Source organism: Delphinus delphis, chromosome 18 (assembly GCF_949987515.2).
Source record: "Delphinus delphis chromosome 18, mDelDel1.2, whole genome shotgun sequence".
NCBI classification, from domain to species: domain Eukaryota; kingdom Metazoa; phylum Chordata; class Mammalia; order Artiodactyla; family Delphinidae; genus Delphinus; species Delphinus delphis.
Window position 1 is genome coordinate 5,732,242 of NC_082700.1, and position 15,731 is coordinate 5,747,972.

The 15,731-nt window shown below is 42.5% G+C and overlaps 1 protein-coding gene across 1 annotated transcript in view; it reads right to left on the reverse strand.

Moving 5' to 3' along the window:
• The window catches only part of FLT1 (fms related receptor tyrosine kinase 1), a 172,639-nt gene that overhangs the window by 63,599 nt on the left and 93,309 nt on the right, over nt 1-15,731 (reverse strand). The window contains exons 13-14 of the mRNA XM_059995932.1: nt 11,770-12,078; nt 7,094-7,240 (exon numbers count right to left, since the gene is read on the reverse strand). Coding sequence (XP_059851915.1) covers nt 7,094-7,240; nt 11,770-12,078 — 456 coding nt within the window. The remainder of the gene's footprint in view (nt 1-7,093; nt 7,241-11,769; nt 12,079-15,731) is intronic.

Sequence of the window (15,731 nt, forward strand, 5' to 3'; positions counted from 1 at the left end):
ATGAAAACCACTTGACGCTTCAGGTGTAATTCTGTCCCCCAGGTACTAGGACAGTAGGTCACCTTGATCTGAATATGCGCTTACATGTACAGATATTTGGTGTCAGTGACACAGTGAGGACAGGAAAGATGCCCCTTTTAGATCCTTAGATAAATAGTCCTAGTGACCAAGATCTCACTTAGGAAGGAACATTGAGAGTGAGACGGAATTAATTCTTTCGAGATGGAATTAATTCTTCCTCAATTCTTTGTGGTTCCAACCCTACTGCTTTAATCTTAAAATATTCTGAAAATGTCTTGCTGTTCTAGAAATTTCGATGATGGTTTCCTGGGCTTTACTAAAAACATCGCAGGTCAGTATCGCCTTCTGTTCTCTGAAATATTTTCAGAGAGGAAGGGTTTACTTTTCTCAGCAGTTGAATGGCTTTTGTCAGGAACCCCGTTTTCTCTGTACCCCCATCTGGAAGATGGTTTGTGCAGGCATCAGTGTAGACCTAAGCTGGACCCACCTCCTGCCACCTCTGCTTTGCAAACTGATCTTGATTCCTTACAGTGTCACTACGAACTCAGTGGCCAACAGCCCCACTTGCTGTGCTTACTCAGCTCCGTCACAGCTTTAAACATTTTAGGACCTCACTGGAGAATCTGGGAAGAGTGTGAGCTAGAAAGGTGACGTTTTGGATCATTTCGGGGGAACTGCCAGTCCCTTGGGCAGGTGGCTGGAGGAGTTATGAAGACACTCCGGGGAGTCAGAGGTTCTCCAGGGTGACTTTATTCCATTGTTCCAAGTCTGGGTGCAAATTCTTAAAATGGTTAGCCTAACAGAAAGAATGTTTCTTCAAGGAGCTTTCCTGTCTGTCTACCCCTAAGAATCCAACCATACTCAAAGCAGCCACTGTCATGGAATCTGTCTCCAACTTAGAGCTCTCGTGGTGCTTCTCTGGTTCTGGTCATTTCACATTTTCCTTTCACGTCTGGTCCTTTATATTATACTCACTTTAGTGGCTCTGTTCTCTTTCAACCTGTCTCTTCAAAGTAAATAGGTCTCAAACCACCTCCCTCTTTCAACACTTTGCACCCTTTCAGTCCCTCCTAATCGTTCCCAGTTCTTTACTTGGGTCTAATCTGGAGGTTCTCCTACCTTTTATCACTCTTTGAGTATTTTCTCTTATTTCCTCTTTATCTCTCTTCCATTCTATGTGTTCCACTAAAAATGAATGATTGAGAACCTACTGTACACTCAGTGTTGAAGCAGGAAAATTAAAGTACAAAGGATGTATTTTTTCAATTATCTAATGTATTAAAGATCGTTTAGTCCTGTGATAGAGCTGCATTTTCTACCTGTTCCATTTATTAATTCACCTGATTCCATTTTTAGGCTCATTAACTCTGCTGCCCATTGTCCTGATGATAGTAATTTAGGACACACATGGCTGGTGCCTGAAGGAGCTGTGTTCACTTAAAGACGGACACTAACTGATTACCTTAGATATTTGCTTATTCAGATTTTCATTTTCTTGTTCACTGCTGTATTTGCAGAGCCTTGCACAGCACCAGACACAAAATAGTGCCTTAATGATGTCGCCTGAATGAATAAAAGACTGTGGGGCTGATATGGAATGAATTCTGGACCTTTTAAAACGAACTGGATTTTGGTTCAAAATAATTTTTAATTTTATATATGGCATGTCCACTTCTTTAAAATGCTTTGAATACTTTAATATGCTTTACTTTTTTTTTTTTTTTTTTTTTGGTGGTACGCGGGCCTCTCACTGTTGTGGCCTCTCCCGCGGCGGAGCACAGGCTCCGGACGCGCAGGCTCAGCGGCCATGGCTCACGGGCCCAGCCGCTCCGCGGCATGTGGGATCTTCCCAGACCGGGGCACAAACCCGTGTCCCCTGCATCGGCAGGCGGACTCTCAACCACTGCGCCACGAGGGAAGCCCTATGCTTTACATTTTTAAAAATAAAATTTTAAAAATAAACTACAGTTTTTATAGCTTAATCTTTAAGGGTTGGAAATGAGAAAATATTCATTGCTTTAAATGCTTGTTAATGCCCACGAGGTCATTTAGAACTAGTGTCTGTTCTCTTCTGGGTGATGGGAACTAGCGTTTAGCTCCACGTGCTCTGCGTTCAGAGTTGCTCTTCTGGTTTAAACCTTGGTCTGCTACCCACTAACCCTATGACCTGGAGCCACTTATTTCCCTTATGTTTCTGCTTCCTCATCCCATAGCCTGTCAAACAGGCACAGTAATTTAGCAAACCTCATAGAACTGTTAGGAGGAGTAAAACTAACATTAGTAAAGAGCTTAGAATAGTACCGGCCACCTAACAAGAGTGTGCGAAGTCAAAACAGACCCGGAAATGCAGCTGATAACAGTACCTACCTCAGACGACAGTCGTGGAAAGTATCAATAAACAAGACATTTGTAAAACTCCTAACAGTTCCTGGGTACCTGGTGAGTGCTCAGTACATTTTTATTATTATTTTCTATAAAGAAAACCTATGAAGATAGTATATCTATCGTCAAAGGTTTTAATGGGCACACGTCAAACCAGAGAACAGCTAAGTGATGTGCTCTACGACGTGACACAGATTGTAAAAAAAAAAAAAAAAAAAGCGAACATCAGAGCGAAGGAAGGATTATGTGCTCTGGGATGTGAAAGGAGGCTCCTCTGGCCAGAGGCTGGGGGAGAAAATGAGCCAGTGCAGGCTGTGGCGGAAGTCATGGGGGTAGATGGGAGTTAGCAGGGTTGGGCCGTGCAGTCGAGGTCCTGGGAAGCCTGCAGGTGTGCTGGGTTGTGCGGCTGGCAGTAGGGAGTCCGCCCGTGGGTGCCCTGGGGAGGGGACTTCTGCCCCCTGAGCACATGCTTCCCTGGGCTGCATGCTTAGGACCTCTTCTGTCCCTGCTTGATGTCCCTTGTCCCAAGAACTTACTACTTGGCTTTCATAGAACTTTCTAGAAATTGCATTTCTTCTCTAGAATGGCTCTGCCCCCACGGAAAGGTCTTCCTGGAAGGAAATGAGAAGGGAGAGAAGAAGTTCCCCTCCCCTAAATTCTCTCAGCAGGTGTTTGATCGCCACTTGTTCAGAGCATTAACTCTCTTCTCTGTTTTCTTTGGAATGGAGTAAGTTGTCATTTACCAAAAACAATGATAATGGGCCAGATCCTATCAATGATCCAAGGTCACCAAAATACTCTCAGTATATAGGTTCTTTTTGAGTTGCCAGGCTTCATATAAAAAGATGCATCTCGGGCTTCCCTGGTGGCGCAGTGGTTGAGAGTCCACCTGCCGATGCAGGGGACGCGGGTTCGTGCCCCGGTCCGGGAAGATCCCACATGCCGCGGAGTGGCTGGGCCCGTGAGCCACGGCCACTGAGCCTGCGCGTCCAGAGCCTGTGCTCCGCAACGGGAGAGGCCACAACAGTGAGACGCCAGCGTACCGCAAATTAAAAAAAAAAAAAAAATGCATCTCCAGTCTCCAAAGGATGCACAGTTTATTCTCAGGTTTTAAAAACTCAGTTGAGCTTTCCAAAGGCTTAGGATATAATGAGCTAGTTTTCAGTCTTTTTCAGCCTGTGATCTTGATGTTTTTCTATATCAGCTTTGGAACAACCAGTGAGTTAATTAAGGATGATCACTTTGGTTATCTGTAATCTTCACTTATAGATTTGTTAAAAGAAGTGGTCTTTTTGAAGATATTTACACACACGGACAAAAGGGTCACAGTCATACAGGGTGTTGCATTGGCTGCTGAATCTGCCACCTCAAATGGGAATCTTACATATGAAACTTTACAAATACCATATAAATGCATGTAAGAAAGAGATTATCTCCAGAAAATTAAGAAATTCCTTTCCCAAAAAACTATAGTAGTTTTAAAGAGTGAATAAAGGGAACAGAGAGAGAGAAAATTGACAATTTAGTATAGCGGAACTCAATAAATGCTAATAATAGCATATTAGAATGATATTTAGGGAAGGTTTTATATAAGAATTTATATAAAACTCTTTTTAGATGTTCTTCTTTTGGCCCTCAGAAGATCAAAGAAAGCTGTGAGGAGGACATCTTTGTTAGATTTAGAGTCGTTTGACATTTGAGCTGACTTATTAATTAACCCTCTGATACCTTCCAAGAGATTCTGACAATTCGTGGGCCAATTTCTATACAGATGAGGGAGGTGGGTGGGAAGACAGTATTTACTAAACCATGTCTATGGGTCAGCTCAGTTATATTAACTCATTGCAACCATACCACATTCCTCTGTGGTCAGTATTATCTCAGTTTTATAAATAAGGAAATACAGGCTCAGAGGGTAGGGATAAGTGAGTCGCCCAAATTCTCTGACCCATGAGGACAATGCTAGGATGCAAACCCGCCCAACACCTCATCATATTTTTCCATTTATAGTAACTCCCTGGTCTCTCCCTCTAATCCCAGAACAGTCATGAGCTTTCAAATTGGTTCAACTCTAATTCTTGAATCCATATCCAAAGCACAAAAACTGACTTTAAGTCAAATTCACTATTTTCAAAGGACCATCCAACATTTTACGACATTTCACAAAATATATTTTGTGATCAAGTCAGTTCGGGGAATACAGAACTTAAAAGCACAGTTCACCTGATTTTTTCAGTACAGGACTTCTTTGGGTCTTTAATATACTAATGTGAACTCTGAATCTCTAAGGGGAGCATATTACAGACATTGTTTCCCAAGCTATCATTTATTCACATATTCATTCATCCTTTTATTTTGCTAGAATACTTCAAGGGCTGAATTTTCTATGAAACCACCTTTCTTTTCCTTTTTTATTTATTTATTTATTTTTGCGGTACGTGGGCCTCTCACTGCTGTGGCTTCTCCCATTGCGGAGCACAGGCTCCGGACGCGCAGGCCCAGCGGCCATGGCTCACGGGCCCAGCTGCTCCGCGACACGTGGGATCCTCCCAGACCGGGGCACAAACCCGCGTCCCCTGCAACGGCAGGCGGACTCTCAACCACTGCACCACCAGGGAAGCCCGCAACTACCTTTCTTAATAGTGTGTCATCTTGGGCAAATCACTTTACCTCTTTGCACCTCCATTTTCTACTCTTCAAATGGAACTAAAGATATTCCAAAGGTCCCTTTAGCTTTAAAAATTCTATGGTACAGCCTCTCTCCTCCCCCCAAAGTCTAGGCATTTGTGCTACCAAGTGAACTTGCTAAGGATAAGGTTTTCTGAAAACCATTCATTCATTCACGAAACAGTGATTCGTTGCCAAGCACTATGACAGGTTTTGAGGACAAAAGGACAAGATACAAATAACATGAAGATACACTGTACTCAGGATGAGGCCGTGATATGATGATAAACACAGAGGAAGAGAGCATACGCATGAACTCATGATACAATACAGGAAGAGAGCAGTAGCAACATGCATAGATAATAGACTCGCACGAACCGGTGACTATAAAACAACTCAGTAAGAGAGAACAGAAATACGCCTAGATAATAAAGACTCGCGGAGGACCTGCCTCCTCTTTGCAGGGGTTGAGTAAGGCTTTCAGGAGGGAAAACACCCAGTGTCTTAAGGGATGGGTCGGCATTCCATGAAGGGAAGGTACTCCAGGCAGAGGGGACACAGGAACAAAAAAAGCATAGGGGCTGAAGCAGCATGACATGTGCCGCGATCTACAAGAGTTTGGCAATTGTTAGAACGTAAATAAAGTTCAAGGCGGGGGAGCATTCGCTGTAAGAAGTAGGCAGGGCCCGTTGTTGAAGGCCTTCTCTGTCAGATGCTTGAACTGGGTCCTGGGATGGAGAGCCAGTGGAAGACTTGGAACAGGGATGTACCATTTTAGTTGTGTGGAAGACAGATGCAAAGAGAGACAAGAGAGGTAGGGAGACCAGTGAGGAGACTCCTGCAGATGTCCAGGACATAGACAGTGAGCACCTGAACCAGGAGACTGACAAGAAGAAAGCAGAGGAAAGGATGGATTTGAGACACAGTTCACATTTTGTAGGTACAACCTGCTCAGCCTGATGGATTAGAGGAAGAGGGGGAAGGAGAGAGACCACCTCTACTGTGGATGATGGATACACGCTGTCTGTACAAGAGGAGGAAAATCATGTGATGTGATCAGTTTTGGACCTGCTTAGTGTAAGGCCTTTCTAAGATATTTGTAGATATGTTAAAATTGGAGATGCTCTACCACAACCTTTTTCTGTGCATCAAACTCAAATGGAAATTTCATTTTGAGGATTCGCATTGGAGGATGACTCCATATTGCTGGTTATTTGATTTAGGTTGTTGGGATGTTGCAAATAAATGGCAAGTTTATCTTTAATAGAAATGTAATTACTAATCAAAATTATAACTAAGTTCATTTTACTCTTATTTAACCATGGAGTCACGAGGCACACAATAGTGTTTATACTTGTGGATTTAAGTGTAGCTGGTATTAAATATATTTTTTTGTTGAAAGACAATCAACATGACCATTAATTTAGATTTTTTTTTTACCAGTATTATAAAATGTAATTTAAAATATTCTTCTTTTTACCGAATCATTGAAATTGTTATAAAGTGAACTAAGGAGACTATAAATCTACTCTGAACTTCATCTGTGCCAGGCGTTCAAAACTCTGCTATACCTCAAATCGAGGAACTAACGCCTCACTCTTCACTGCTGTCAAGATGAACTGAAACATTTTCTGAGGGGCTCTTACCATTTCTCTCTGAATGCAGGATTTTTTTTTTTTTTTTTTTTTTTTGCCACATGACTTGCAGGATCTTAGTTCCCCAATAAGGGATCGAACCCAGGCCCCGGCAGCCCTAACCACTGGACCGCCAGGGAATTCCCTGAACGCACGATTTAAAGCCGATTCTGGAAGGATCTTTCCGTAGGGGTAGGAATATGGTCTGTAATAAGAACTGACTCCAGTATCCCTCACTGGAAGTGATGTAAGCATGAACCAGGACCCAATTCATTTGTGCAGGTCTATCAGCAAGTAGTTGCAGACATCCTGAAAGGAGGTGATAGGAATTTTAAGGGAAGAAGAGGGTGAGAAGAAAGAGTAAACACGAGGGAAAAAAAATCTCTTACCAGGTTCTTGTTGTATTTTGTGGTTGTTTTTAAACCAGGTTATCTGAGGCTCTGGGACACCGTTAGCGTGACAATCTAAAGTCATAGAACTGCTGACAGCCACTGTGTGATCACTGAGGTTTCGAAGGAGGTAGGGTGCTTCCTGATCTAGTGAATAAAGAAAGGGAATTGTTATTACTCGTCAGTCTTATTCTTTTATTATATATGCATATCAACATTTTAGAAGTAGAGAGGAAAACAGCAGAACTCAACTGTAAGTTTTCACTCATATTTTCTTCCCTCAATTTCTCCTCTATGGTTAGCCTACTGCTTCCTCCTTATTAGGTTACTACGATAAATTGAAATCTGTTAGAACACAGGAAAATCAAGAACTCAACTCTGTAGTTTAGATTTCAGTATCAAGGTTTTTGCCTGGCCAACTAGTTTCCTTCCTTTCTTTGAGAGAAGCTTTTTCTAAAACCTAAGGATTTTGCGTGATATTTTAGGAACTAAAAAGGAAACAGACATGATTTTGGATATCGGCTTGTAGTGAGTTTTTACACAAATACAGAGAGTTATAGTAATGAGCTCATCGAATTTTGTATTTTTGTGTTTCACTAACATGTGAGGGCGTGTTTGTGTCACTCAGCTGTCAGTAACCTAAACTGTAAGCAGCAGACCAAGTGGGAGAATTTCTTGAACTTTGAAGCTTTATTGATTATCTCTTTCCTCCAATCCCTTCCCAAATGCAAACGAACAAAGGATTAATTCAAGAGGCAGAGGCACAGATTTGTAGTTTTTGCACTATATAATAGTACAAATATTGTATTTTATATTACTTTCTCTTAAAACATACAAATATGATACAATTTATTTTAATAAAATGCCAACCAATATAGTACAACAAAATGGATTTAATACATTAGGATGCAATACATTACAACATTAAAATCTCACAGAGGGACAGCAGTACCCCAAGGCCCCCGTGAGTACGTCTCTTTTTTTTATGGAATCAGTCCTGCTGATGCGTATACATTCTAGTTGGGCAGGTGCTGGATTGCTAACTCAAGCTTCCACGGTCAAAGAGTAAAGACAACTCCTGAAATCTTCCCCACCCTCTCAAGTCATCCTTCCCCCCGCCCCCAACTCGTTGCAAATCCTGGAAGACAAATCAAAATAGTTTTGACATCACTTACACATTCTGCGTCACTGGTTTCAATTACACAGTCTGAGCTTTCTCTGACCATTCCTCATCTTATTGTACTAACACTGTGAAAGCAGCTTAGGAGTGATTACAACGCTCTAAGAGATGACACCTTGCAATGGCTCTGATTCCATGTCCCTGCAGGATTCTGCCGAGTCCCCAAACCTTTCTGTTTTTATTCCTGCAGGGAAACTCTCAGGATTAGCATTCATTAAAGCAATTGAGAAATCTCAGGTTAAGAAGTATATTACCATACGACTTTGAGAACATGTTGACATAGCATGACATGGCAGGGTGGCTATCTGTTAGGAGAAACAGATTTCTCATTCCATTTTGATTTCCATAGCTTATCATTAGTCTTTTCACATTTTATACAAAATGCAATCTGAAGGCAAAACAGACTTGAAGGAGCGCTAATTTATAAACTCGTCAACTATAGTGTGAAATGAGTGATAGCAACGATCCTTTGGCCTGTTTCAGTGTAGCCTTCCTAGTCTCATCTTGCGCCCCCCCAGCAGACCCATTTTAACAGTTCTGGGTTTACATTCTGTCCAGTCTGTCAAATAGCTTTTCCTAATTGAAAACGCAGCCATGTATCAAAATCTTCCATTTTGATAATTCTTACATGCTTGATCGTTACAATGTTGACATTTTTACACAGTCAAGACCCCAGACATATCAGTGAAACATGACAAGAGAATAAGGAACAGTATCATATTACTACTTAGCATCTTTTACAGCCAACTTTGACACACCTCATTTAAAACTCAGAACAGACCCCGTTCACTGAGTTATACTTGTAATAGCTTCCTCTGGCACATTTACTGTTTCCCAGGCATTAAATATGATAAAATAATCTATCATTGTCCATAGGTCTTATTAGAAGAAGGCAGTCTGAATACATGGCCTGCCACACCCGAATTATTTTCATAGCTACAAACTGTAACATCATCAACACAGACAGGATTTGGCTTCCCTGACAGGTGTGTTTGAAAACAATGCTTATATAAAAGAGAGCATCTTCTTTTAACATAAACGTCACGCAGAACTCCCAAAGGCCCTATCTGTACTACACAAACTTCAGACGAGAGAAGGAGCCGGAAGGCTGCAGAATGAACAGAGAATTCTCAATGAAATACAAAGTTCATATAAACATGTCTGAAACATACAGTATGATGACTTTTTTCTTTGTACCCATTTCTGGAAAAAAAAAAAATTCTCATTTTTGGCAAGTTTCAAAATGACCAATCAACCAAGGAATTGTTTTTTAATCAATTCCCACTTTATAGTAATCTACTTTGGCATTTTAAATAGGAAAGGGACGTTGAACCCATATTTTTAAACCTAAGTTATTTGATGGAAATAGCTGCTTTCCAAAGTTTAACAAAGGGGAGCTCTCAAACTGAGAAAATCAGAATGAACGGACTATTTCTGCTGGTTATCAACAGCCAAAGATTGCTCCCCACCAGGTCCTTTTACTTCTCGGCATTCGAGCCCAAGAGATCTGCCAGGTCCCACAGATACGTACTTCCGATTCTCTATTTGGAAAGGGGACCGAGGAACCAGCCTCACACCCTCTACCCCATCTCAGTCATTCTGCACAGCAGGCTCTTGGTTCTTTCTCTATTTCCCCGTTATCCTCCCCTTACACCACACCTCGAAGACTAACTAACAAAAATCAAAACCCACCCAGTCCTTTCTTTTCCTTTTTGAAACTCTCTGGAAGGATTCTTCAAATTATCTCTCGGAAGTACTTCAAATCATCTTCTGTAACTACTAAACCCTTCCCCTCCCTAGGAAAGGATAGGTTTTGCATGTCCATTTCACCATGTTTTTCAAAAGTACTCCCTAAACCATTTCATTTGCTTTTTCAGCTTTAGTAAAAATTGAGCCTCCCACCCCCCCCGCCCCCGCCAGGTCCTCTGGTACTAAGGCAGTTTCCTGAAGGAACACACTGACTTATAATGAACAAAGACGCCAGGCAAAAGACCCATAGGTAAAGTTTCCAGATACAATTGATTATTCTTTCCTTTGGGCTGACAACTTCCAGGTTACTAATTGTTTTCAGAGCATTTGGGGCTCCATAAAAGTGCTATTGTTTACTCCTTCACATTTGACAAAAGCAATTCCCACGTGAAAGACAAGTTGAGCCGTGGGACACAGTCTGTTACCTAAAGGAGGAAACAGTCTGGTGAGTTCCCAAGCCTGAAAAGCTGTCATATTGTCACCTCCTACTGAACAGCCCAGCCACTGTGTTCTAAGCCATGGCTATTTTGGTCATTATAGTTTGTTTTCCAATAGTTCAGGCAAGTCACATGTAATGATCAATCATAAATGAAAACAACAGAACAACGCATATGAAATTGGTGAAAAAGTCACTTTCCCCAGGAAAAAAAATCCTATTCAGTTTGCATATGGAGAAAGTGGACTTTTTTTTTTTAATGGACAAATTTGAGATTGACATTTGGAAGAATGCATTAAGCCTCTGGTCACAAGAGCCTTTATTTCCTTGATAAATTGATCATGGTACACAGCTGAATGCCATCCATTGGACAGGATAAAGTTCTTTAACCAGGGACAAAAATATTAAAAACAAAGGCATGAGCCACTTTTGTTCAGGTGCTGTCAGTGGCTGTGTAGTCCACTCAGAGGCAGTGAGGAGAAAACCCACTGGACTTGTTGACTAGCTACTGGCATTGCAGGAGAGAACGGGGCTTCATCTGGGTGGACTTTTGTAATTCATACTGTGATAAAGCTTTAATACCTCTGAATGACACCAACACCTTGCACCTCTGGGGCCCATCTCAGACGCTCCAGTTTAAAATTAATGTGCTTAATATAAAAAAAAAAGCATCTTCAAATAAATAAGCATTATAACTTGCTATCATCCAGGTGCTATTTACAAATCAAAAGCAGATGTAACAGTACGAAATAAAACCCGGCAGAGGTCCGTCAGAGTCTCCGATTCAACTGTCCTCATTCTGAGCTGGCCAATGAACCGATTCATGTCCATCTTTGGCAGACACCAGCATCTGTTTAAATTATTCGGGTTTGGCAGCTTGGAAACATAAACATAAAAAGAGGTGGGCATTAAAGTGGAAGGAAAGGATCAGTCCCGAGTTGTTGTCTATCAGGCAGGAGAAAACAGCAAAGAGCAAAACACACAGAGAACGCACTGCAGGGATCCTCCAAATCCAAACGAGCACCAGGTCGGCCCCAGAGAGTGGACCCCTCAGCCTGAACGGGGCGCCCAGAGCTGGGGGTCCCGGGGGGCTCAATGTGACTCCTATCATGGCCAAACTCATTTTGGGAGGAGCTTCTCCTCTGAGCCGGAAAATGAGCAACAGTGACAATAAATCAAGATGATATGACACAACTGTTACTTTGTAATGAGTCCTTTAATGTTTTACATTACTTTGTGAGGTACAATCATTCCTTGTGCTTTTAAATTTGGAGATCCGAGAGAAAACAGCCTTTCTGTTGCAGTGCTCACCTCTAATGGTCACTTCTTTCTTCTGGAGGATTTCTTCCCCTGTGTACATGTTCCTGGCTCGGCAGGCATAGGTGCCCGAGTCTTCCAGGGAAGCGTTCTTGATGACGAGGTGCAGCGTCACGGAGTGCTCCTTCGTGACGGCCGTTTTCTGCTTGCGGATGCTGTGCTGCATGGTTCGGTTATTCACTGTCCGCAGCAAGATCCAGGTAATATCTCTGTACAAGAACTTGTTAACTGTGCAGGACAGTTTCAGGTCCTCTCCTTCCGTAGGCATTTTTTCCAAGTTAACGTGAAATCCATTGGGCACATCTGGAAAAAAAGAACAAAGGACTTGAGTGCCTAGGAAAATCAATGTCTCATCCTGAGGACATATCTCATTCTAAGACAGTCAAGGATCTTGAGGATTGTTCCTACACAAATTCAGCATCAACATTAAAAGGATGGTATTTATGGTTTTTGTTTTTAAAAGGGGAACGATCAGACATGGCAGGTAGGAACCAGCTCAGTTCGTTCCGTCAGAAGCGAGGCAGGAAATGCAAAATAGGACGTTATTAGGAGGGTACGCTCATTTGCTCAAAATTGCTCTTCAAAGTGGAATGCTTTTTTTTTTACAACTTGGGATGATAACCCATTGCTTTATCATGTGCAGAAGTCCTCCTGGTAAGTGGGCAAAATAGGGAAGGACTCTAAGAGGAGTTTGTACTAGAAACCACAGGTGCTTTGATAGCCAAACTTATTTAAGTTGTGAACAAGTGAGAACAGGAAGTCCCAGGTCTGCGCTAGGAGACTCCAGTTAACGCTGTACTCCTAAACTTAGGGCTGACGGCATCCTCCTCCTGCTGCTGGCCCATCGCTCCCCCTGCTCTTTGCTGGCGCCAAGGGGTCCTTGCTCAGGTCCCCTTTTATGGTGACTGCTCTACTCAGACATAAAAGAGCAAGATTTCTTTTTTTTTTTTTTGCGGTACGCGGGCCTCTCACTGTTGTGGCCTCTCCCGTTGCGGAGCGCAGGCTCAGCGGCCGTGGCTCACAGGCCCAGCCGCTCCGCGGCATGTGGGATCCTCCCGGACCGGGGCACGAACCCGCGTCCCCTGCCTCGGCAGGCGGACTCTCAACCACTGCGCCACCAGGGAAGCCCAAAGAGCAAGATTTCTTCTGAAAATGCGGACAGCTAATCTCGAAGAGTTGCTAGATTGCAAAGTGGGGGCAGAAGGTTTCTAAATCAAATCTGCTCTTAAAAAACATATGAAACATTTTCCTAAAAGGACTGCATCATTGGAAGTCATTTTCTCCAATGTCATTCCCAGGTAACCTTCTTCTCCATCTTCTTGGCGCCTCTAGCCACAGCTCACGAGCTCCCCTCCTCAGCTTTCTTAACCTGGACCATCATTTAGCTTCTGCACTGAGAGTTCCTTAGTCTCCTTTTGGACCATCTCACCAGATGATTTTTAGAATACCATTGGTTGTTACTAGCCCTGAACTGGCCTGCTCTCAAAACCCTCCCATCGCTTGTTACTAGCGGCATATCTGTACTTGAGCAAAGAACTGGGGCCAACATTTCACAAAGAACTTTGAAGATGAAAAGCGCTATGTTATGCTATTATTATTATTATCCTTTGCACACAAAGCTATAAAGAAACCTTTAAACCTTAAGGGGACAATAGTCCAAAATTAGATATCATATCAACTCTTTCCTAAATCTCACTTTGCTTGTTTTTCTGATTTTTCTGGGCTCTGGCTTTATTATAAAGTGTCACGTCTGAAGAAATGCCAAAGTATTTCTTTGGGAGCCGGGGGGTAGCAGTGGTTTACGAAGCTGTCAATGACTGGAGAGAGAGGAGGCCAGTGGAAGTTTTCCTGCTTTTAAAATGAAAACCTAAGAATGTGCCAGAAGAGGCAGAAGCAGCTGACCATAGTTTTTTAACATAACAATAAGGTGTCAGAAATAGCCCCTCTAATTCAGCATCTTTTTATACTTGGGACACTTTCCAAGCATGAGGAGTTAAACATTAGCCATCAACTTTTACCCAGATACTAGGGCAGAAGTCTTGTGCACTGGTTGCAATCGTATTATTTCTGAAAAGACGGTAGGCTTCCATTTACGAAGTCCCATCCTGGTAGTCAGAACCCAAGTGGGTCCCAAGTAACACCACTGAGATCATGTAGAGAGTTTCTATTTACTTTAGTGATTTGAAACTTCCTGTGGAAATAGCTCACAGGTTTCCTGGTGGAAGATTTTGTTTATCTTTGCCAAGCACCACCAGGAATCTCAAAATAAAATGCATTTAGTGACATTGGGAAACCAGGGAGATAAGGCAGCGCTGTTCCTGTTTCACCCTCAGTAATTGCTAACACACCCAGAGTCATGCTGAGTGCCAACAGAACAGCAAAAACACACACAGAGGAAAAGAAAAGAATCGAATCCGTTTTCAGGTCCGTTTCTCATACGGGGACACTGTTAGGAGGCTGACTTGGTTTATGTTGTCAGATGGTACTTAGAAATGATCTATTTCTCAGTACAGCCCCTGCACTATTCTTTTCTGATCCATGGAAGGTGATAAATAAGACGTCCTAAACTAGGTAATGAATCCAGAGGGATTTTTCCCTTAATTCATGTCGATTTTTTTTTTTTTTTTTTTTTTTAGCCTGAGTACAAAAACAGACCAAAGAAAGCATTGCCTTCTAACTCTCAAAATGAAAACAAGAAATCTTCCCACACTTAAGCCTCTGTTGCAGATTCAGCCCAGGCTTCAGTAGCACCAACTAACACTTGTCCATCCAACACATAATCACATCCACGGCGTCTTAGGAGATGTGGTGGAGAAGACGCCACCCTTGCTCAGGAGACAGCCCACCCAGGGTTAGGGGAAAGGGTAATGTATTTACAGAGGTGCACACCTGGGGGTGGACATCTTGACTTGATTGGATCAAACGTGTGAATTAAGTTCATGAAAGAGACAAGCATAGACATTAAAAGGATGAAAGGTATCTCCTTTCTCAGGTGGAAATAAAGGCTTTACCTCAACTAGAGAACAGAAACAGCATTCTCTAAAAAGAAAGTGAGTGGTGACTAGAAAGTTTTGCTCCTTTCAAATAGATACTGTGGACAAGTGAATGGCAGAGTTGGAGTAGAAGCTGTGGAGGATGCTAATGGCCATAGCAAACTGGTTCACATCAGTTCAGAAGGCAGCTCTGTTGTATTTTAGAGAAGGGGCAGCATGATTGAAATGAGGATCGGTACAGATCCAATTCTAGATCTTTTGATTTTGAGCAGTTCAATTTTAGACAGCTCTTTTAAAGCACGACCTGCACGAGGTCGAGTATAAGCATGGAACAAATATACATTCATTTTTCAGAAAATCGTCATGGAAGGTGCAACATTCCTAAAGAATATTTAGTCTCATCTCTAGTGAGGCGAAATCTCATGACAGAGGTTTGAGTAAGAAAAAGAGAAGAGTTTTAGAAGTAATGAATGTAAGTAATCTATGATTACCCATCAAGACTAGAATTTTTCAAAACAGGGAGCAAAGCATTTAGGAGAATTACATTCCGGGCAAGGGAGACTTGATTGGATGAGTTTGTGCTCAGTTTTAAGATGAAATTTCTGGAGGAAAAATGTCGTGAGCTTCGAGTTAGGTATGTTGGAAATAGAATTCCCATCGCTCCTTTCAATGGATGAGGGAAGGTCTCAAGCACCCCGTGGTTATAAACTGGACGATATGGTGGGAGGCGAAGGGGGACTGCTGCCTGAGTTCCGCAGGTGGTCAGCCGTATCAGCTGGGGCCCTTGCAGCAGCCATGCTGTGCACAGATACAGGCCGGAGCCATGAAGCACTCGGGGGAGGGGTGGGCTGGATGTTGGTGCTGCAGTGAATAATGGGCATCGATGAACCTTCCTGGGACTCGTATGGTGAGGGAAACGAGCAGGGCGTGCCCTCAGTCAGGGCATCCTCTCCCAGTACTCCC